Source organism: Ptychodera flava, chromosome 1 (genome assembly GCF_041260155.1).
Source record: "Ptychodera flava strain L36383 chromosome 1, AS_Pfla_20210202, whole genome shotgun sequence".
Taxonomy (NCBI): Eukaryota; Metazoa; Hemichordata; class Enteropneusta; family Ptychoderidae; genus Ptychodera; species Ptychodera flava.
In genome coordinates, this window is record NC_091928.1 from 1,627,665 (window position 1) to 1,650,171 (window position 22,507).

Genomic DNA, 22,507 nt, shown 5'->3' on the forward strand with positions numbered 1-22,507 from the left:
TTACGGATGGGGATGATTGGGATACTTTTCGAATGCCAGACATACATCCTCATGAATATTAATAGTGTGAAAAGGTTAGAGGCCAAAGTTCATGCCAATACTGGATGCGTGTCAATCATGGCCGATACTGCCACAAACCTGAAATGTGTGGACATCACTGTCGATGAAAATGAACCGAAACCCGGAGCATTGGAATTGATGAAAACAGTTAGACCACAATGGGTGACCGATGAGATACGATTCAAGGTACAGTTGGTCGTTCGTTTAGTATGGTGACCTTTAAAAGGGACTGTGTTTGTCCATGGCAGCAGCTGCAGTGCTGAAGCTCAAGGTTTTGCCAAGGTACTAGGTATTTGGGTCGACGGCAACGAGTACATACCTCGAGCTACACCACTGCAGCACAGGCGGCCGTGTGCTGGGTAGTCAGCTAGATCGATCGATTTTCTGCTCAATCTATCGATCCCGTACTTGATCTGCCCGCCAATGCAACCTAGCACTGTAGCTACACATGGAGGTAAAATCACAGTCGCTTGTGAATCGATATCGACCGCTGTGTGGGTGTGCATTACTGAAGTCAGTCGATATCTCAATACCAAATTAAGGTGGAGCTGCATGTTGCCAACACAGTTTTTTCAAACCAATATTTCTCATCAAAGATGACGAGGAAACCACCTCATACTATATATTTTCAAAAAGCAGAGACTCTAAAGTTTAGTATGGTAACATTAGTTTACTCAAAGGATGAGATGGGTGTATATTTGGGGTAAAAAACCTCAATTTTGGTATTAAGTCAGAAACTTCAAGTAATATTTCACTTGAAATAAGAGTATATGTAGAAAAAACGACTGTTTTATTTGGTGTTATCTGTCCTCATTCTAAAATAATGGCAAGGGTTTAAAGACTGACACTCAAAGAAAATTGATTAAAATCATGGTAAGCAACATTAAAGTGCAGTGGTCGTCTGCGATTTTTTTGTTGATAAACATAAATGTTTGTATACACTTCTCAGCTTCAATCGGAGTGAGATGGGAGCGGTCCCTCACTTTGTTAACGCCTTTGTAAGACTCAACATCCCGGCTCAACATCATGCAATAGTAAAATATTAAGATTGGAAACGAACTTCAGTGGTGTATTTCTATTTATGTAAGGCTACGAACATTGAGACACTACACTCGGCACATTATGTTGCTGAGTTTTACTGCACGCAAACACAATGAACAAATGGGTTTGATTGCGCGCAGTCACACTGGTTGTACACAATACTACGTACAGTACAGTAAAAAATACTTCACTAAAATGATCAACATTGTATGATATATATGTTGACCTAGACTGTCAACAGTCCTTCGTGCCTTCTTTGACAGGATTCACTTTATTAAAGTGCGGTAGCAATCCAACGTAGGCGATCAAGCGCCGAAGGCGCGAGGCCTAATGCCGAAGGCGCGAGATCGAGTGCCGAAGGCACGAGGACTTATACCTTGTATGCGCCCTCACCCGAGCAATAGTATTGCATTAGCTACATCCTGTACATGTTCTGCATGTATATTTTGGCCAATTGTCGTTGTCGATTTCAAGTATCTTGCATTGTGCATATCGACTCTGACAGACCACATATGCACCTGGAGACTCTGGTCGGACATTATTTGGAGTTGATGATTATTCAGGACAAGGTAGTCATAAATGTCACAAATTTGTTTGGGGCGAGTAATAGTATCAGGCGAGTCAGTTTTGGGTGAGTTGGTATCGGGCGAGTTGGTTTTGGGTGGGTTGGAAAAGGTGTGAGTTAAGGTACTATACGCCTCGAAAGTGAAAGACTTAACTTTTCCTCAAACTTTCCTCAAGGAATATTTCAACCATTCTCTTCACCATGCAAATTTTGGTACTAGAGAAACAAATTACCCGAGATTTATCGATATTAGAAATTCAAAATGGCCACCATCCCTGTGTTAACTCTATGGAGAAAAATAAAATTACAATTTTTGAAAAACTAAGACAGTGAAAAGTTTTCTCTCACTCAACAAGTGGTATATCAAAACAGAATTGATAAAGTTCGAAAGCCTGAAAATGTCCCCGGCGCACAATCTACATCTGTACCTTATAGCTGGTACCTAAGATCTGGTGGTATATTCTCGCTTGGTGTGCTTTAGTGCTTAAGTGTAGTCTGGGTGCCACTCATATCATACAATGGTTATAGTTGTTGGGCCGGCCAACAACACTACAGCAACTGCTACATGCACGACTCCCTTGCTACACCATTGCAACTATCAGAACTCTTTATTTCACAGGTGCTTGGACAGTTCAATGTTGAGTTATGTAAACTCCTTTCTGTGTGCATATACCACATTGACAACTCCAAGCACCTGTGTTTAGCTACCTTATTTGTTTCTCCTCCAACCATATCCTTTTTCCTGCCAAGTCCATATTTCACCACCAGGTCAAGATGGTTAAAATTAATGAAACACAACATATTCCATATGGTGTATTTTAACATAAAACTGTACATTTGAAAGCTGTTTAAAACATAAATACTGTAAAGTTGATTTTTTTTTTACTAAAGATGCTCTAACAGACCAAACCAAGTGGGTGAAAATATGTAATGTTTTGGCTCAATACCGCTTTTTACTGACCTGGCTGATGGCCAAGTGATACTGTCTGGTAGGAAAAGGGATATATTACCACAGGCTGAGGTTGTTGCCCCTATCATAGCCACCAACAACACATTGCCCTGCACTGTACACAGTGACGTGGAGCTTAAGTCTATGTGACTGTGATAGCAATAGCAGTCATGTAGATCACAAGTTTTATGTGAGTCTATACATGGTTTGGCCCTGTAATATGAATAGTGATCGCAAGGCCGTATATCTGTACATGGTGTGCCTGGTACTTGTCGTTGTCCTCCCTTATGAAAATGAAACTGTGCGGCAGCTCTGCTGTAGACTAGCGGCAGCTCTGCCGTAGAGTTGCTGCACTAGTGCTGCACAGGAAAGCTGTGCAAGAGAGGCTGTGCAGGAAAATGCAGCTAGCTGCACAGTTTCTGCACAGTGTTAATCTGAGCAGAAACTGTGCAGCAGGAGACAAAACTGTGCAGCTTCTGTGCAATAATCTCCATACTGTACACCTTGTGTGCGGCAAATGTAAAATGTGTACAGCTTGTGTACAACAGACCTTGAAGTGTGCAGCTTGTGTGCAGCAGGCCATCAAAGTGTGCAGCTTGTGTGCCAGAAATGACATTACATGTACAGATTGTTATTGGTTATTGCTGCAAATATATGAAGCAACACATGATGGGCACATTGCCGACTATTTCATTACCGGGAGTACAGTGTACCATTGCACTTCGTGACCAGTCATATTCAAGAAAACAAAACTGACCTTTCATTTATATTTTGCATTCATTTATTTTTATAACAGACAATCCAACTTTTAAATATAAAAACTGTTAGATAATGGACAGCTTTTAAAGCACAGTTCAGCTGGTGAAAGCGACACAGGCCTAAACTCAACAACATTGCAGGATGATGGATATAAAGAGTACATCTGTATTATACAGCAGTGACATGTAACATCATTACATGAGTACCCCATTCGACGATCTGGTTTGGTAAATCAAGGTTCAATCGACAACTGAATTTTGAGGAAAAAAAAAATTTAAAACAGGGACTTGTCTGACTTGCAAGTTAAACTCTGTATTTTCTGCGAGTGATACCAAAATGCACTGAAACAGTTTCGAACGAAATCTATGATGGTCTGTAACTTGTGTAAGGACGCGTCGTAGACTTTTGTTACTGCAAATCTGTACCTTAAAAATATCGACAGATGAGAACTTTTCATTGTAGAAACAAACAAATAAACTTCAATGTCGCAGGACCCGCTACTAGTACCTTGGCTCCAAGCAGGGCCGTGGACGTGCTCAGACTTCACGCTATAGCAGTGTATACAGTATACGGTACGTACGTACAGTGCCCAGCACTGGAAGCCATGGAGGTAGGAAGAGAAGTCTGTGTCCTGTCATCGCTAACAAAATCTCGCTTTCTGTTATGACTGGATTGATATTCAATGCTTTTGTCCATGTTTTCAGCGTTAGATAATTGCCGAGCTCAATTTTGGAGTGTTTCACACCCCATCCCGACCGCTGTACGAAAATCCAATACGCTGCTTCGCCAACGTCCAGCGCTGAGCTGCAGCCGACATGTTTACACTCTGAGGTCACGGTTCATCAAGTTCAGTTCGCGCATTGATATTGAATCTTCGTGTTGAAAGAAATTTTACTCTATTTTGAGTCTTTCTATGATGAAAATAACCAGTTTCATTATACTTGTAAATTGGGTGCTCTATCAAGTATAAAACATAACGGATTGGTGAATAATGTAGAGTCAATTCCAACGTTTAAAAACGGGACTACATTATAAATCGTGTAATGATTTATAGATCGCACTTCCGTTAACGTCATGAAGCTTGATCGGCGCGAAGTTAGATTTTGGTACCATCGGCTGTGTACTTGTTGTTAGGGAGTTATCTAGTGGACAATTTCGTGATCTTTCTATGGAATCGCCAGGCAAATGATATCACAGTGTTGGAAAAACGTGTATACAGCACCAGAGATAGACGGGTTTCAAAATTTGTGAACGCGAACAGCAGTAAAAATGCTGACTATGTTTTCTAAGTATGTACACACGGTTCGGAGAGACCTGCAACCGGAACCGGGATCGAATCATCCAGCCTCTGCGAGCAATTCTCAAATGTACCGGTAAGTCAATGTACCGTCCGTCTGTTCATCGCTATAATGTTCTGTAATCGTTGCATTGCTATGTTTAGCTACAGATAAATTTTCGTTGAGTACTGATTCATACTGAATTCACTTTCGTTTCACAACAGTTAGTACAGTAAGTGCTGAGATTTTTGCAGATTGTCGCCCGTCGCCGCCGTTGGTATGTAAACAACATAGGGCGAGCTGTCCGCTGTTTGACATTTGATCATTATTAATTTAATAATCATAAATGTATATGCATTTTTTGCTTCAAGTTTTCAACTTTTTTGTCTCTTTTCAAATAATTATTGATGTCTTTCATCAAATTGCGATGTTTAAATGTGTGGTCAAACGGTAAAGACTTATACTCTTCCCTGAACGATTTGTATTTTTCAGAATGCATAGTGAGGAAGGGACAAGAAATTCAGAGAACAGAAAGCCAAATCGCAGCCTATGACAGTAATGTAAATGTTACGTGAAACTTCTCGAGTCAAAAGAAATTCTCTTGAAGATACTTGTGGCATGAAATGAACATGGCATTTAAAATAAATCGTACCACATTTTGAATTTAATCTTTTTTTCTCTATGTCTTTTTATTTAACAATAACTTTATTTGCGCTGACCATTTTTCTTGTGAAACTGGTATTTCAGAGCTTAGTTGGATAAAACACATCTTGTGCTTTCCACAGTCTGTCAGGTTTTCAACGGTGTCACCGTCATGGTGTCACTAACATTGGCCATGTTTACACAAGCGATTTTACAACTTCTGTGTACATATCTGAGCTGAACGTATTATATCGTTGGAAAAGATAAAAACGTTGAAACTTATGGTACAATACAAGAAATTTTGCTGTCACTTAATTGTGTTGCTTCTTTGGTTTTCAGTATCTATCGTCTATTTAATAATGTATTTCGTTTTCTTACTGTTGCTGAAATTGGTAAAAGTTTATCCCAGAGCTGACTGCTGTGGAATTATGCCAACTTATGAAGGAAATTTTGCGTTTTGTAGTTTGCGGCAAATCTGCAGTAACATGCAAAATAATTTGCCGCAAATTTTACCTACTCCTGGTAGCTGTCCTGCAAGATGCCACAATTTTCTGTGAAGTTCCTGCACAGTCTTTCATGTATTCTGTAGTTCAAAGGGCTATTGTGCAAACACAGGCTTCCACATTTCCAACACAAAGTTACTGCAGTTACTGTTTTCAGCATTTCTTGCATTATATATTTGCTCAGTGCAGCTAATGTGTATAATGCGAAAGAATCACCTTACAGCAAAGCCGCTGCAACTTGTTGTATTGTTGCACAGTTCCTGCACAAAGCTACCGCACAGTTACTGTTTTCATTGCTTCTTGCACCTGTGCGGCAGCAACTAATTTGCATGAGAAAAATCGCCTTACAGCAGAGCTGCCGCAACCTGCTGTATATTGCTGCACAGTTCCTGCACAAAGCTGCCGCACAGTTACTGTTTTTATCATTTCTTGCGCCTGTGCGGCAGCAGCTAATTTGCATGCGAAAAAGTCGCCTTACAGTTGAGTTACAGTAATAGTCTGTTGCACTAGTGCCGCACCTGTGCAGGAACACTGTGCAGCAGGCTAAAAATTTTCATAAGGGCTGTGTTATGCCATGGCTTCTGTATATACCGTATATTGAGACTCAACCCTGATAGTCCGACCCTGATAGTCCGACCCTGATAGTCCCACCCTGATAGTCCCACCCTGATAGTCCCACCCTGATGACTGATCATTCAATGGAAAGTACGTCCAATGTCTTGATGTCCTAATAAACATACCACTGTAGCATGTACACAATATCTGCAGCCCTACTTGTATATGGAGAGAGCATTAGCATGATCATCTCAGGACAACTGTGAGTGTTTAGATTGTTATCAGAATGTGCATGTGTCAGTACATGCCAATATTACTGTGCACAAAGCATTGTGTTTAGGAGGATATATGCATATAAAGGGGACTTGGTTTAAAGGGTAAAATGAAAATTGAATGTCAAAAGAGGCCCAAATTCAGGTGCAGTCAATAAAGATGTTTGCAAAAACACTGTATTTGTGTCAAACTTTTGAACCTTAACCTATTGTAGAAAAATAAAATGACCAAGCCATTTTGGGTATATCTAACTTGAAGTTTGGGCCATGTTTTCATTGATGATTGCAGATGCATGAAACTTTAAAGTTACAGATAATAGTTGTATTTGAATGAAATGAGGAAAACCACAAAATTATATCTGCAAATATTTTGGGATTTCAAAAATGAACCCTTGTTAAAGATTTAAACCCATATCTCCTACCGTCTATATCGAACTTGAAACATCACCTTTTAATATCATGCCATTCAAAAAGCTGAAACATAACAGGGCTCGAAAATTCTCGCCGCCCGACGCCCGTGACAAGTGAATTTTGAGTCCGGGCAAGTGAAAACAACATTCTCCCAGCCCGACGGACAAGTGAATTTCAATGAGGCCACTGTACATACGCGCTGCCACTCTCTAGTTGTTTGAGTGTACTGCTTTCGATATGGCCGGCCGATAAAATAGCTCTGTTCTGCTTGGTTACAAAATGGCAAAATATTGACGTCTTTGCACGCTCTTATGTTTTTTTCTTCTCATGAAATCATGTCACGGTGTCTCCTCAACAGAAAACTACAGCTTACAATAAAATGTTGTAAGGTGTTGAAACAATTTACCCTCCTTCCTACAAAGTTACAATGTATTGAAACACTTTACTCTCCTTTCTACAAAGTTACAAATTCCCTGGTACGTGAAGCAAACATTGTTGCTGTTCGATACTGCAATCAGGTCCCTCAGTCCCTCATGGACGGACCGTGCTACAATACATCATGGACGTATAAGGGGAGAACCATTTGATTTTGGGGGGGGGGGTATGGAGGAAATGGGTATGGGAGCAAATTTTTTTTTCTGGCACAATGACAGCAATTTTTTTTTTACTGTCAGAGCTGCATCAATTTTTTTTTTCAAATGGAGTAGCAATGCAAATTTTTTTTTCTTTGTCATCAAGTTTGTGATGCGTTGTATATAAGGGAGCCATCATTATTTATGGCCTGAAACTCAGAAATTTCAAGTGACACCCCCCCCCCCCCCCCCCCCCCCGTCAACCATGATGAATTTGAGTAACTCCCCTCTCTAACTCTGAAATTTTGACTGATCCCCCCCCCACTTAGAAAAGTTAAATACAAATAAATGTATTTGTAAAATTTACAAAATACAGCAATTTAACAGTAAAGACCTTTGAAATCCTGATGTACTCTGCTAGACTATCATCAGTTATCTCATGATGGTTCAAAAAAGGTGAACCCATCAAAATGAAATTGCAAGTCACAATAAAATAAAGATATAAAAGCTCACGCAGTATCTAACCATATAGTATATTGTTTAATTTGGATGGGTATTATGACAAGGTTTTCACTAGGATATCTGACCGGGCAGAATTTGAAAGTACAGGGGGAGAACACGTGAGAGGCTTAGGGGGAAAGTGTCACAGGGGCTTTCCCCTATCTTTCATGGAAAGTTTAAGATATTGATGTGTGTAATGGTGCAGTCTGGTGCGATCTGAGAGGTGTTTTTTAATTTTTTTACTAAGTGAAAATGTTAGAACACCCCAAGGGGGAGAGCACGAGAGCCCGGGTTTCCCCCTCTCGTATTGGAAATTTTGGGAAATTGATGTGTTTAATGGTGCAATCTAAGGGGAGTTTCAGGTTATTTTGCATTAGGTAAAACTGTTTGAAAATGACATTGAACTCTGCAATATTTTTACATTTTATGCATGATCAGTGTTTGTGTCACAATATTCAACAACAAACAATGACAATACAATTTGTGAAAAAGAGTTCTGTTTGCCAGAGACTGAAGATAAATAAATATACAGGAACCGAAAATTTGTGACCTTCTTGTGTCATTTCTCCAGCTGCCAGCTTCTAATGAAAAGCATGAATATGGTATGTTTAACTGTCAAAATGGTCATTGAACTGAGGTAAATGAAAACATGTTTCTGTGATAATAAAGGATGAATTCACAACAGTTCAGTTTTGTCCTAGATCCTGTGAAAATTTTGAGAAATTGATGTGCAGTGTAGTGCAATCCGAGAGGTATTTTAAATTTGTCTTTTACCAGTAAAACTGTTAGAAGACCAAAGGGTGGGAGAGCATGAGAGGGGGTGCCCCCCTCTCGCATTGAAAATTTTGAGAAATGGATGTGTGCAATGGTGCAATCTGAGATGTGTTTCAATTTATTTCGCCAAAATAAATTGAGTAACCCGTCCCCTTCTTCCTCTCCACATTTTGAGTAACGCCCCCTGAAGTTTCAATTTTTTTAGTGACCCTCTCCCTTGTATTTCATTATATTTGTTGTTCCTCAATTTTTCATTGTCAACTTGTACATCTTCCTAACATATTTATATTGAGAGAATACTCTATTGATTTTAACACTAGTTTATTGACTCCTGTCTTGTGTTTTAAAATTTTCACAATTTACAGAAGTCAAAAAGTCCCCTTTAGATAGTGCCTATGCCATTGAGATATTGCAACAGAAATCCTGAAATATGATTTCTTGGGTCAGGAAAGGGAAGGAAAACATTGAGTGCACTGAGGTGTATAAAGTAGACCTATGTAGTGCATGCTTATATCTTAAGTGCTGGGAAAAAAACATAAGAATTGCTTGTGGTAAAAACATTTGCGCCGCCTATGGCGGCGCGCCGGCAAAGAATACATGAGAATAGGGTTTCCAAATTTTGCTAATTTCTGGTGCATTGTGACAATTTTTTTTTTCACTTCTGTCTGTTATGACAATTTTTTTTTTCTCAGGCCATGGCAGGATCAATTTTTTTTTTTTCTATCTCACCTGGCGACAAATTTTTTTTTCTCAAAATCCTCCATACCCCCCCCCCAGAAATCAAATGGTTCTCCCCTAACGACCATGAATACACAGAGGCTTGGCTTTGCCTCTGTGAGTCCCGCGTACCGGTCGTCCTTTTTAGTCAAAGTTTTACCTACTTTGCTTGAATCAAAATTTGGCCTGCAATTACTCAGTTTGATAGTAAAAACCATTATTTCAAAGGAAACTTTCACAAACAGAGTCAGAATAAAAGGGAAAAGGAGAAAAACTTGAGGTTTTCTGAAAGGTCAAATCTGGGTCATCTTATGTGATGTCAGAAATGAAAACCCCTTAAGTACACAATTATGGTTCAAAAGAAACCACCTAGGGAGGTCTAATAGGTACAATCTTATGATAAAAGGTTTTTTCTTGGTGCTTTCCAATTTAATGGCATTTAGCGTGACTGTCAGTTTAAATTAAATTTTATTAACAGTTATGGCAAAGGGAAATTGTCAACAGTAGTTGCAGTAAGCATATCCATTTCAAATCATCACATTAATATTTCTGCAGATTCCTCCAGTTTAATGATGTAGACATTTCTTGATGGTATCAAAATATCAAATGAAAATGTTCCTGGGCTACAATGTTATCATTATCATTAAAACCATTATTACTCTTTAAAACATTTGGAAATGAATTTTGGATTTTGACCTGATCCTTTTTGTCTCAAGAAAAATACTGATGCTGAAGATGCTATTGAGCCTGCTTGATCGCAACTATGACACAACACCACAATACTTGTATCTACACTATCGCTATGCTACCAAATGCTTTCTTCTGCATGGAAAATTTGTATGTGTGTGGCTAACAAAACCACATAAGGAACTTGTAGTGTATATGTATGATAAGTTGTCATACTGTGAACACTGACTCAATGCTGCAGAAGTATTCTGTGTCTGTGGTAATATACACTTCACATTGCTACCTGATTTGTAGAACTGCCACCTAATTATTTCTTTTGGCAAAAGTTTACCAATAGAAATGAAAAAGTATTTCAATCCCTTCAATGTCATAAAAAACACAGATAATTAATGTAATAAAAACTAAACAATTATTTCTTTAATGTAAAAACTATCATGAAGAACATACAAAACATCTTGATTTGTAAAATTAGGAACTCCTGAATGCCGACAAAGCTGTTGCTGCACTTGAGATCATAAACTGTTTAAAAGTTCCTCAAAGTGGCTACAAGATTTTTGATTTGGCTAATGAGTTGGCTAATCATTTTGGTGACTTAGGGGAAACCCTGCAGTTTATGGACATACCACGTGGTAGCAGTAAACTAAATGATACTGAAAGTTTCACATGGGCACAATTTGACACAACACCGGTGGCCTATTATATACTTACCCTACGTGCACCTACCTGACTTGCCTATTTAACACAAGGTACCAGGTCATGATGACACACAATGACAATGTACCGGTGTTGTTTTATTGAAATACATTACATGTCCCCCCAAAATTTAATTTGTCCGGTCCCCATTAAGACCTACTATGGGTTACTGTGTCCCCATGCTAGCAAAAGCTGGCTGAAACACTGTGCATGTATACGTTACATAAGATATTATTTTTGATACACAGAATAAGGACACAAATTTATCAGTAAGTTAGAGCTACTGTTTCTTTACAATGACATGAATAAAACAATACATATTTACTCCTTATATCGTCTGAAATTCAGGGCAAGTGAATTTTTTCCGGACAAGTGAAATTGAAAATTCACTTGCCCTGTGGCAAGTGAATTTTTAAAAAAATTTTCGAGCCCTGACATAGTGAAATAGCAGGCATAAAGAAAACAGAATGTTCATTGCATCGACATCAGCAAGCTACATGGTATCAGCTGATCAATATGATCAATATTATGTCACTAGTAGTACAGCATTCATTGCAAACAATATCAGCAGAGTTCAACAATATTATTCAAGTGTTTAGATGTTATTAATAATTGTGGCTATAAATTTAATTTTTGGTGGCTTCTTGAGAAGAGCTATTGTATTTTGGCAAACAGGAAAACTTGATGTTCAAAGGTACAGTTCACAAAATATGTGTACTTAAGGGTTTTTGTCGGGAACTTGTCGAAACCGATCATGAAAGTTGCCACCGAGTACAATGTACAGATGGTGCATCAGAACTAGGTAACCGAGATGTTAGATCAATGGAGAGTCCACCGTCGTCATGATTGTTGGTCATAGCTGACATTGGACCGAGACTTTGAATGACCATTTCTGTAGACGCTACTGGTCAAAGTTGATGACAGTTGCCGTTATTGGCCTGTTGGTAACTGGTTAGAGTATAGCTTTTCATGCATTATCTCGTTTACATGGCCACTAACGTACACACTATGCCATGTGTCTAACCCAGCATAATCTAGGAGTCCTTTATTCATTTACAAACAGAAACCTTGTGTTGTTATGCTTGATGTTAGGCTGCAATGCTGAATAATCGGATACATTATCAGTAATAATGAAGGGATATAATGTCACAAAATTCACTGGTATTGACAAAGCTATAATATAATATGCTTTAAAATGCAGCCATAAATTTAATAATTTTTTTCATTAATATAATACAGGTAAGATGTGCAGACTGCTTTCAATGAGTTATCTTCAAGTCTAAGGCATGCTTTGAATTCTTTTGATAGACTAAGATGTTACAACTTCTGTATGATTTTCAGCCAGTACATTGACGGTGACTGTTTTATCTTTTATTTTAGGTGTTTACTGATGGCATTACAAATAAAATCTTTGGATGCTATTTGCCTGAAAACAAACGTGACATGGTTTTACTTCGAATTTATGGACAAAAGACCGAATTGATTATCAATCGGGCAAAGGAAATAGAAACTTTCCAGCTTTTGTTCAAAGCCAAGATCGGTCCTGAACTTTACTGTCGTTTCAATAATGGGCTTTGTTATCAGTATGTCCCTGGTGTAACATTAGATCCAGAAATGGTCAAGTCAGAGAAAGTCTATCCGTGAGTATCAACATATTCTGTTATTTGAATTCTTTTTCCAAACCTTCATTGTTCCACAGAGTATTTTCTCTAACTTTAAAGGGACAAAGTCGCCCATTTTCCATGAATTTTGTTTGATACGAGATACTACTTATATTGTTTGACATGTTGAAAGATACTGAATGAATGGGTGACCATGCATATATTCGACCCTGATTTTAGTCAAATTAAATGAAACCATGGCGAAATGAATTAATGGTCATGACCATTAATTCATTTTTGCCATGGTTTCATGTATCGTGTCTAAAATCAGAGTCCATTATATGCATGGTCACCCATTCTTTCAGTATCTTTCAACATGTCAAACAATATAAGTAGTATCTCGTATCAAACAAAATTCATGAAAAATGGGCGACTTTGTCCCTTTAACAGTCCTGTTAAAATTCATCATAGTATACACATGCATAACATGTCTGTAAGCATTGAAGACAACAGTGGACATCTGACACTCCTATGATCTGACAGCTTGATATTTCTCATGTCCAAGGGCTGTATGTAATTGAATTTTGATATAGCCGACTAAAGAGCTCTTCGCTTGAAACTGATATTACGGCAAGTACATTCAGTTTGCCTGAAGTAAAGAAAATATAGATATGAGCTTTATAAACAATTTTAGAATCAAATAACTTGTGTGCAAATGCTCAAAATATTGAAATGTATTGATTTAGAAACACTTTATTTTCTCTTACAGTACAAGGATTATGAGAATCAAAAATAAAAAATGTTGTCGGGAGTTATCAATTTGATCTGATCACATTACTCTTATTTTGTAATTATGAAGTTAAATAGGATTTAATATATAGAGTCATGAACTTACAACTTTCAAGTTTCATCAAGTTTCATATAAAACTTAGCTGCCTCAAGTTTCATCAAGTTTCATATACAACTAAGCTGCCTCAGGTTTCATTTTACTGACAAAAAACTTGTTTCATTTGCAGATTAATTGCTAACAAAATGGCAAAAATGCATATCATTAAACCAGAAGATGGCAAACAGGTTTCTGAAGCTAGTTTATTCCTCACTTTGAAAAGTTTTTATAAAAATGTCCCAAAGGAGTTTGAAGATAAAGGGAAAAATGAAAGGTATGCATTAATTTTCATTTCACTTTTCCACTGAATAAACTTCCATGTATTACCACTGTCAATCCACCATTATGATTTTGATATAACCACTGTCTGTCCACCACTGTGACTTTGATATAACCACTGTCACTCCACCTCTATTACTTTGATATAACCACTGTCACTCCACCTCTGTTACTTTGATATAACCACTGTCACTCTACCACTGTGACTTTGATATAACCACTGTCACTCCACCACTGTGACTTTGATATAACCACTGTCACTCTACCACTGTGACTTTGATATAACCACTGTCACTCTACCACTGTGACTTTGATATAACCACTGTCACTCTACCACTGTGACTTTGATATAACCACTGTCACTCTACCACTGTGACTTTGATATAACCACTGTCACTCCACCTCTGTTACTTTGATATAACCACTGTCACTCTACCACTGTGACTTTGATATAACCACTGTCACTCTACCACTGTGACTTTGATATAACCACTGTCACTCTACCACTGTGACTTTGATATAACCACTGTCACTCTACCACTGTGACTTTGACAATACCACTGTCACTTCACCTCCTTTACTTTGATGTAACCACTGTCCCTCTACCACTGTTACTTTCATGTAACCACTGTCACTCTACCACTGTGACTTTGATATAACCACTGTCACTCTACCACTGTGACTTTGATATAACCACTGTCACTCTACCATTGTTACTTTGATATAACCACTGTCACTCTACCACTGTTACTTTCATGTAACCACTGTCATTCTACCACTGTGACTTTGATACAACACCGATTCATTCCTTGATGTGGATGCTCAGTTGATGCATTGAATTTAATAGGGACATCAGGGAAATTTGTAACTTCATGTTGCCTTCACTGGCCTGTTGTCCATGGTTCCTGTCCATGGTTCCTGTCAAGCCTGTACTGTCCTCTTGTCAGTGTTTGTCAGTCATTTACCTGTTGTAAATGGTTTCCCTGGGTGTTGAATTCACTGCTGTTTTCAAAACTGTGAGAGTGAAGTACGTCACTATATTTTATATGAAAAGATGAGAAAGACTACATCAGATACCAAAATTGGGAATAATTCAGGTTTGTATCAACAGCTTCATTGTGTAACATCTATCTCACAGCAATGCTGTGTACTGTATAGCCATAGCAATAAAATCAAATGGCAATTGGGAACATAAATATTCAATATTTGGCACAACATTTAAAATGATGGGCATCATTCAAAAAAAACTTTCAAACTAACATCGAAATGAGTGCTTTTTTGTTCAAAATATAAAATAGTATCATTAAACAAACAAGAGTCATGTATCCTGTTGATGCATGATTGATATGTTGACTTTATGCTCTATCCTTTTTTTGAAAACTGCAGGATGATTTCTCATTTACTAGACATCTCTCAAAGCTTCACTGCATGTTGGCTATCCACAATGGTTTCTATACCGTTCATTCTGTACCATTCACCTTTAGATCACAATGAAAATTATCTCATTATTTCATTCAGGATGGATGGTCAGTGGTACATGAGTTTTAGTACTTTACAATTCTGCATCAGCCAGTCAATACATCATTGGCCGTAACATTCTACGTATTTGATAGTAGTATCTTTCCTATGAGCTTGTATAAAGATGTTGAACTTCATTGGTGACATTGTTTTCTTGACTTAGACTTGAAAATCTTGTTGAGTTGGTTTGTTCCCATTGAAGTCAACCACTTGATAGTGTCACTGCATGGCCATGGCCATTGTAACATATGTCTGTTGTTTCATTGTATTTCATGACTGAAGTGAGTAAGAGTTACCATATGGAATGACTTGTTGACATACAGACGGGTGACAGGCAGTAAGACACAAATAAAATGAAATCAAGAAAAAAATTAAATGTTGTAGAGAAAGGAGAGGAGTTAGGAAAAATATCATGACACAGAAGGGAATATAGAGAGCCAGAGGGGATGATATGTCATGACACAGAGGGGATGGTATGTCATAACACAGAGCAATACAGAGAGCCAGAGGGGATGATATGTCATGACACAGGGGAATACAGAGAGCCAGAGGGGATGATATGTCATGACTCAGAGGGGATGGTATGTCATAACACAGGGAATACAGAGAGCCAGAGGGGATGATATGTCATGACTCAGAGGGGATGGTATATCATAACACAGGGGAATACAGAGAGCCAGAGGGGGATGATATGTCATGACTCAGAGGGGATGGTATATCATAACACAGGGGAATACAGAGAGCCAGAGGGGATGATATGTCATGACTCAGAGGGGATGGTATATCATAACACAGGGGAATACAGAAAGCCAGAGGGGATGATATGTCAATGGTTCTACTCCGGAATAAAAAGGACACGATGTGTTCTGCAGACTCAGTACGCCCAAATAATCACATGATGCCGGTACAAACAAGCCCACATGTGTACTAATGCGTATGGAAATACACATTTACGTCTATGCGCTTTTTCGCGCGTGGCTTTGCTTGTACCATGGTCGATTCGAATTCAGGGTTTGGCCCATTGACACAGAGGGGAATGCAAAGAGCCATGGGGGATGATGCAAAGATTAGAAGGAAAATATAGATGAGACCAAGGTATTGAGAAAACAGTAAAGTGATTAAAGATTAACAAGTAGAGAAAGTACTCTTGAAGGTTCAATATCGGGAGAGGAATACTGAAAGATGGAGAGAGACAAAAACAGAACCACAAAAATTTGAACAGTGAGATGCAGATTGAAACTTGAAACGTAACCGGAAGGATTTTGTTGGTGATGTAGTGTCATCATCGACATCCCTTTTCATTGTGGTGTCATTGTATCTGTCTTATACACAGGTTTAAGAAACATATTCCTGACTATGAACAGCTTGGAAAGGAGATAGAAGAACTTATGTCTGTTTTGGTTCCGTTGAACTCACCAATTGTGTTCTGTCATAATGACCTTCTACTTGGCAATGTCATCTATGATGAACAAACCAGTGAGTTAAATTGTCTAAATATCTACCAACTTCAGTAGTTCATCGATATGATTTGAATCTCATTAGATGTAGAACTTTTTTATCTTTTATTCATGTTTACTATTGTTTGCCTCAATTTGTTTGCAAGATCCAGCAAAAGTCAAAGACTGAGTGAACAGGTAGGGAATGAGATGGACCCAATATCTGAGTCCCATCATTTTCTACAGTTCATGTAATTACATATTGCAAATCATCAGGATTTTTGTCACTAAATTCCTGTAGAGCTGTCATGTAATCTCTCACAGAAACGATCAGAGTTCAAGTGTGTACATAAGTGTGTATATTTTAAGATATTAGGATAGTTAGAATTACTAAGTGTCACTCACTAGTGATATTTTCCTTACAATCATTCTTGTCAAAATTTTCAATCATATCTACTCAGAAATTTTCAAATTTGATAGGTTTATTTGAACAGAGTCAAACCTACAATCCATTATGCCTCCCCATTCTATCCAATAAATGTCCACAAATTTGCTGCCAACCAATACACTCTGTATTCTCGCGATATTTTAATAACACAATTTTTGTTCAATTTAATTTCAGACAGTGTATCTTTTATTGATTATGAGTATGCTTGTTACAACTACCAAGGCTTTGATATCGCCGATCATTTCTGTGAATTTGCAGGTAAGATTTCAGTATTTGATGATTGAATAACTCTCTCCTTTTTTATTTCATCAGGGTTACCAACATATTGTTCATTGCTCTGACTTGTCTATAATCTAATTGCTGTGTACTTTGATTTGCCCGTTACCTTGACAACTTAACTCTTGTTCTCCCAGGGTGTTATGGTTTAACATTGACCAGACTTAATTTCAAAGTCAATTCAACATTCAATAAGTTTGCAAATCAAATTATATTCCACAGGTCTCATGTTATTTTACTAGTCAACTGTTCAATGCCCTCTTGGAAGTTTGAAAATAAAAACTACTTTTCCCATGGGGTTTCATTAAGAATTGTCATATTTTCAGAAATAAGTACAACGGAGATATTTAACATAAAGCTTGGTGGATTAAGTAGTTAAACCATACAGCTCTCACTGTGTGAAGGGTATTTCCAATTTCCCATTAGGCAATTTATACTTTACAAATGGATATTATGGTACATGAAAAATCAGGTGTATCACTTATGTAAGTAGAAAATATAATTCGTAATGTTTAGAAATGTGCAGTTGGTGTAAGATTTTCTCATTGCATATTTTAGGTGAATTTACAGATGATGGTTGTTTTTGAGTAGATCACAAACATTCAAAGTAAAAAAGTTGTTCGGAGACTGTCACATATGGCAAGGATGGTGTTCATGACAGTAATATTGTTGGTATCCTGTTGATACACTGGCCAGTGTCATCAATATAGCCATCGTGTCTTCTGACATCTATCTTCCTTAGAAATGTTTAGCATGGTATGCATGGTCTCCAAGTTCTAGTCTCTGACCTTGTTATCATGTTCTTTGTTATAAACTGTTATCGACACTGATGTACAAATCAGTATTGGTATCTGTACATGTCATTCACATGACATGCCATAAATGTTATTGTTATTCTCAATATCATAATTTGCACACTTTCTTTCAGGAATTGATGAAGTTGATTTCAACAACTATCCAGACAAGGAATTTCAACTGAAATGGTTAAAAAAATATCTAAGTGATTGGTACACAATGTCTGGCATCAACAAATATGTTACTGACAAGGATGTGGAAAAGCTTTATGTTGTTGTCAATAAATTTGCTTTGGTAGGTAAACCTTGCGTTCATTTTGATATTCACAGAGACACTTGAAGATCATTTATAGATGGGATGCCATCAGTGTGAATTTAATCAAATATAACTACATAAACTAATTTCATTCAAACTTGATACAAGATCAGTATAATCTGGGGTTCATGTATATGTTGATTCGATATTGCCATGAGGTGCATGGTATTTTTGGTGTGGAGATTTTCTTGTCCTAAATTATGATAATAATGAGGTGCATTCCATTATATTCCACTATCTGATGCATAATCAGGATCAATTCCTATATCAGGAAATGTTTGCATACTGTTACATATTACTTTCAATTTAGTAATGTACTTTCCTTTGATATCCAGTGTGATGACTGGCAACCATTTTCTAAATCTATGTCAATTAGAATTCAAAAAAATAGCATTGTTGCATATTCAGACAATTTAAATGGAATTCGTACAGCTTATTTGATGCACATTCCATATTGTTGGAAGATGTGAGAAATATGTCGATGATATCAGTTTATTTTCCTCAAGATGTTGGATACACAAGATAGAAGACAGGTTGTACAATTCTTGTATAAGATTGTCACTCATCTGCATACATCTATGCCATTACTTAAATAATAAATCATGTAATTTGCATATCATTTAAAAAGGAATCTTGGAACGCATTTCAAAAACTGTTAACAGCAGATTATTGATGTCTCATGACAGCTTCACACTTGAAATGACCCCTTTGAGGTCAGGTTGTCAAATGAATTTTAGACTCTGTAAAGAATTCCTTTTATAAATGTATTTAGTCTGTAGGGTGCATACAAATTTAGTGATGCAGTTTTCGTGCAATTCCTTTGAATATAATAGTGAGATCTAGAGTGCTGGTTCATGGTCGTTTTTAAGGTGGATGATCAATCTTATTTATTGTTAGCAACATTTTTTCTGACATATGCATAGTAATCCACTAATGAGATAAGACAGATTTAAATAGCTGCATCATTCAACACTCATCAAAGATGATCAGAAACACAAAGGGCAGTGATTAACAATTAATACAGTGTGATGTTTTGGAGTTAATGTTCAGAGTTACACTGAGAACAATCATGGCTTTGTCTCAAACCAGTGATCTTGATCACGACTGTTGCAAAGTTCCATGTGAAGAGTGTTTCAGCAACTCAGATTTTTCACAGACATTTTTACATAATGTTTTAAATTAATCAAAAATCATACTCATTGTTGGAATTAAAATGCTGTCTGTTTAACATGTGCAGAGTTGATGATTATAATGCATATTAAAATGCTGAATTGTTCGATAACCATCTTCATCGCTGTAAATTGAATGTATGTCAAAGTCAATGACAAAGAATAATGGATGTAGCTGACTTTTCCAGGCAAAAAGACGATGTTCATGTGATTATTTTCCTCCTTGCTTCTATAGCCATTATTTTGCTATGGAGATTAAGGTTTTAAAACAGCAAATGAAAATCTTGTAAAGCTGCTGATTATATCTTCCAGAGGTCAGAGGTCATAGGGAAAAATAATATGGGACTAATTTATAAAGTAATGCATCAGTACTGCAGAAATGAAAATGATCTTTGTCACTGATATCTGTTCAAACTAATGTCAAATTGTTTCTTGTATTTATTTTGTAGGCTTCACATTTCTTTTGGGGAATATGGGCATTGATACAGTCTGCACATTCTACCATTGACTTTGACTTCCTTGGGTAAGTTGTCAGATTACATGCAAATGATTCTTGTAATAATTTTTTTCACAATTAATGTAGTATACGCCTCTAAAGTGAAAAACTTGAACTATTGCTCAAACTTTCCTCAAATAATATTTCAACCATTCTCTTTCAAAATCAAGAATAAAAATTGAGGGTCACCATGCAAATTTTGGTACCAGAGATACAAATTACCCAAGATTTACGGATATTTGAAATTCAAAATGGCTGCCATCCCTGTGTTAACTCTATGGAGAAAAATAAAATTTTGAATTTTAACGAAGATGGTGAAAAGTTTTCTGACACCAAGAGCTTTAAAATGAACCCCCAACAAGTGGTAGATCAGAATAGAATTGGAAAAGTTTGAAAACCTGAATATCTGTCCCTGAGGTACATTCTATCTGATGAAATTTCTTCATGATAACAACATCATACTCTTTCAATTTTCCTACTCTATTTTCTCTTTTAACAAGGATATCATGGAATGTTTTGCCAACAGATACGGAATCCAAAAATTGGATGAATATTATCGAAGGAAGAAGGAGTTTTTAGCTTTACAAATGCCAAGTGACTAAAACAAGTGCTAATACACAACTTGTTGCAATCTATAAACAGAGCTTTTTCGTCAATGAGGCATAGTGCTGCGTGAAATATGAAACTTTCAAAGAACTGCATTCACTTACCAATGATAGTCTTTCACTTACCAAGGTTAAGGATAGATGGTCACTTACCAGTTAATAGTTTTACTAATAGATTTACTGTCAGTACTAAAATAGTCTTATGTTAACAAAGTGAAATACAACAATTACACCTAGTGAATCATTCACCACAATCATGGAGTGACCTGGACAATTGAAACATTGTAGGCAGTGGTCAGTGGCCTTTCAGTGATGGTTGCCGACTACAAGTGCTGGTCAACTCTTACCACCGCTGACCGGTGTGGGTCACCATCCCTGTGAATGATAATAGCCTCAAGATAGGTATTGACAGGTAATTAGATTTTGAAATTAAACAACCAGTAGTTGAAAACTTTTTTTATGATTGGTAATGCTTGAGTTTTACATGTAAGCAGGATGAATTATTGCGTTTAATGTGTATGACCTAGGTGTTTAAAGGATTAAATGAATGTTAGGATGTTGGGTTTTTACTTCTTCTGTTATTACAGTACAATAAAATTCAGTGCTGGATTTAACTGATGTGAACCATGTGCCTTCATCTCAGGTCTGCAGTTTCCTCCATCATTCCTGTACACAGTTTATTACCTATACCTTTTCTTTATATGTGTACTTTTAACTTCTCATAATTTTTTAATTTACTGTAAACTTTTGAGTCTTTCTTTTCTTGAAAAAATGAATTTAAGTGCTGTGAGAAAAGTGTATGTCATGAATTCATACGTGCAGTACCTTGCTTGATTAATTTGACAATATTTTTGACTTTATTTTGAAATTCTGTGTGCAAGAAATTTGTCTTAACCATGATATCTGTGAGATGAACATCTGTTCATCAAATATCTGTGTGGATAATAAATTCATTCATTTCCTTGCATTTCTTCACATTATTACATTGTTGATGACACAGGAGATCTCCAGAGCAAAATGTAAGCAATAGTTCAAAATAAAATGTTTAAGGTTGTATTAGATTTTCTTTTATGTTGAAATGTGTTTGTTGTGAAAGAATGAGAACTGAATGAGAACTGAAAGTTTGAAATGTAATTGAAGAACTTTTTTATCTGAGTCACTGTGCAACAACCACAAAATAATGTAACTGCATATATGGTAATGTGTGACAGGCAAACAACTAGGTATACATGTATGGTAATGTGTGACAGGCAAACAACTAGGCATACATGTATGGTAATGTGTGACAGGCAAACAACTAGGCATACATGTATGGTAATGTGTGACAGGCAAACAACTAGGTATACATGTATGGTAATGTGTGACAGGCAAACAACTAGGCATACATGTATGGTAATGTGTGACAGGCAAACAACTAGGCGTACATGTATGGTAATGTGTGACAGGCAAACAACTAGGCGTACATGTATGGTAATGTGTGACAGGCAAACAACTAGGCGTACATGTATGGTAATGTGTGACAGGCAAACAACTAGGCGTACATGTATGGTAATGTGTGACAGGCAAACAACTAGGCGTACATGTATGGTAATGTGTGACAGGCAAACAACGGCGTACATGTATCGTAATGTGTGACAGGCAAACAACTAGGCGTACATGTATGGTAATGTGTGACAGGCAAACAACTAGGCGTACATGTATGGTA

The 22,507-nt window shown here is 37.1% G+C and overlaps 1 protein-coding gene and 1 long non-coding RNA gene across 2 annotated transcripts; both read left to right on the forward strand.

The window, feature by feature from the left end:
* The first annotated feature begins 69 nt into the window (after nucleotides 1-69).
* On the forward strand, nucleotides 70-21,853 carry LOC139117360 (ethanolamine kinase 1-like). Its single transcript, XM_070680826.1, has 8 exons — nucleotides 70-246; nucleotides 12,359-12,618; nucleotides 13,596-13,739; nucleotides 16,596-16,738; nucleotides 17,321-17,404; nucleotides 18,351-18,511; nucleotides 20,151-20,224; nucleotides 20,724-21,853. Exons 1-8 carry the CDS (start codon nucleotides 118-120, stop codon nucleotides 20,797-20,799), a joined length of 1,071 nt encoding a protein of 356 aa, XP_070536927.1. The 5' UTR covers nucleotides 70-117; the 3' UTR covers nucleotides 20,800-21,853.
* Nucleotides 1,164-5,319, forward strand: LOC139117143 (uncharacterized). Its single transcript, XR_011548465.1, has 2 exons — nucleotides 1,164-4,747; nucleotides 5,144-5,319. It is a non-coding gene; the product is annotated as an uncharacterized lncRNA (long non-coding RNA).
* Nucleotides 21,854-22,507: the final 654 nt, after the last annotated feature.

What these genes read in the sequence shown, in the direction of transcription:
- LOC139117360 (XM_070680826.1), top strand. Translation starts at nt 118, where the DNA reads ATGGCCGATACTGCCACAAACCTGAAATGTGTGGACATCACTGTCGAT. An exon ending in CCGATGAGATACGATTCAAG is followed by an intron (nt 247 to 12,358) that starts GTACAGTTGGTC and finishes CTTTTATTTTAG; the next exon opens with GTGTTTACTGATGGCATTAC. An exon ending in AAGTCAGAGAAAGTCTATCC is followed by an intron (nt 12,619 to 13,595) that starts GTGAGTATCAAC and finishes TTTCATTTGCAG; the next exon opens with ATTAATTGCTAACAAAATGG.